General features: G+C 37.2%; 1 protein-coding gene across 1 annotated transcript in view; it reads right to left on the bottom strand.

The window, feature by feature from the left end:
- Positions 1-1,811, bottom strand: part of LOC122063102 (bifunctional nuclease 2-like) — a 5,358-nt gene that overhangs the window by 1,179 nt on the left and 2,368 nt on the right. Inside the window, exons 6-8 of the mRNA XM_042626780.1 lie at positions 1,719-1,784; positions 1,538-1,612; positions 200-318 (exon numbers count right to left, since the gene is read on the bottom strand). Of these exons, the coding sequence (XP_042482714.1) occupies positions 200-318; positions 1,538-1,612; positions 1,719-1,784 (260 nt within the window). The remainder of the gene's footprint in view (positions 1-199; positions 319-1,537; positions 1,613-1,718; positions 1,785-1,811) is intronic.

Below are 1,811 nucleotides of genomic sequence, written 5' to 3'. Positions count from 1 at the left end.
GTTTCATTTTTTTTTTTTTTTTCCCTTTTCTGCAAAGGCTTTTCTGAAAGATTATTTGATGGATGTTGAAGTATTAAGATAAATAGCACACATAGGTTCTTGGACTTCTTTAGAAAGGACATAGAGCTGCCCCACAAATTTTTTAAGGTAATTCTACACCAAATACAAGTTTTTGTTCTCATTCCATCCTAAATTTTACCTATCAAGTTCTGTGAACAATAAGCCATCTGAAAGAGGTGGCTGTGCTGCCAGCTTTGCAGGTTCAACAATCCTCATTCCATCACTGGACACCAAGTACTTGTTGACCTGTATGGGCACCTGCATTAGATCTGAAAAATCAGCCCATGCAGCAAAAAACAATCAAATGCATGCACAAGCTTTGAGCACCCAGAAAGGAAAGGGGATGGGAAACAACAGAAGAGTGATAGCGTGGAACAAAGTTTGTGCATGCAGGGCTGACAGATAAAAAGAATTGACCGAGGAAAAGAGGATGATACTACTTTTGAAATCCATAACACTGAATGTAGACAAGAACCAGTAAACAAAAAGACTAGATACCTGTGTGGTATAAAATTTTGTTCTCCGCTTTAATATTTGTACATGTATGGCATATATGTAGGGACATTGAAAATGTAAAGGCATCCGTTTAGCATACTGGTTAAACTAATTTGCAAGCCCACAATTACTGTTCAGAAAATGCCACATGGGCTGATGGATATCAAATTGAATTTAATGCAGTTGAATGGGGCAGAGGAGGTGGGCAATGAGACTACAATGTTGCAATGGCATTGCAAAGGACTGACAATAGTGTGCCACCATTTAAGCCAAGATTATATCTCAGGAGCCCATTTCCAAGGAGTCGAAGCTAACGGGCAGCCTTCTATTTTGGGTCCATAGCTACGATCAGTTAGGGGTAATAGTTGGCTTTATTTTCTTTAGTCTTGGATGTCTGGAAGGCAGCAGCATTGTAGTTTCGTTAATTTTATCCTGATTGGTTGTGTTGTATAGCTAATGCTCCTCTGTCTCTTCTCTTGACTAATTTTCCTTCTTGGTTTTTGGATCCATTCTTCTGTATCTTCCTTAGACAAACCTTCGGTCCACAATCTAGATCATTCTTAATCAAAGAATAGCATCAACATCACCACATGAACCAATTGTGTACTTTGATCAAGAACCAAAAAAGGAATAAGTTCTCTTGGTCACAGGCTACTAAGAATTGTACCAATTCCAGCTTTCAAGCTCCCTATTATTCACTCCAAGACTTCAAGGTCTTCTAACTTTTACTTAACAGCATATTACACCTTGCTTGATTTCATTTATTTTTTTCTCGATTCTCTAAATATTCCCTTCCATTAACCATAGAGTCTAGTTGACCTACCATTTTGATTTTTGACCCTTTAAGCTGTTCTTACATATAGTGTGGCCTTGCGGCTACTCAATCTTCACAACAATAAAAATATCTTAAAGTTTTTAAAATATGGAATTATAAATAATAAAAAATAAACATAAATGTATTCGAAAATTCCGAATGAAATACCTGGCATCTCACTGCAATGTTAATGGCATCTGAAGGTCGGAGGTCAAAGCTAACACATTCTGTTCCCTCACCAACCTGTAAAATCATCCGAAATATTGTCAACCAGCATTTACTCCAATTCGAATTCTCTTCTATTCTGCAAGCTAGCTAAAGAACACAGAAATGTTAAGTAGGAGCATGCCTTTGTAAGGTATAACTGAGCAAAATATGCCTCATGTACCCTCTTTGTTACTCGAACAAGCTTTACCTGCAGTTGAAGGTTTTTTTTTTTTTT

This window comes from Macadamia integrifolia, unplaced genomic scaffold, assembly GCF_013358625.1.
Source record: "Macadamia integrifolia cultivar HAES 741 unplaced genomic scaffold, SCU_Mint_v3 scaffold1190, whole genome shotgun sequence".
Lineage (NCBI taxonomy): Eukaryota > Viridiplantae > Streptophyta > Magnoliopsida > Proteales > Proteaceae > Macadamia > Macadamia integrifolia.
This window is presented reverse-complemented; position numbering and strand designations above follow the sequence as displayed.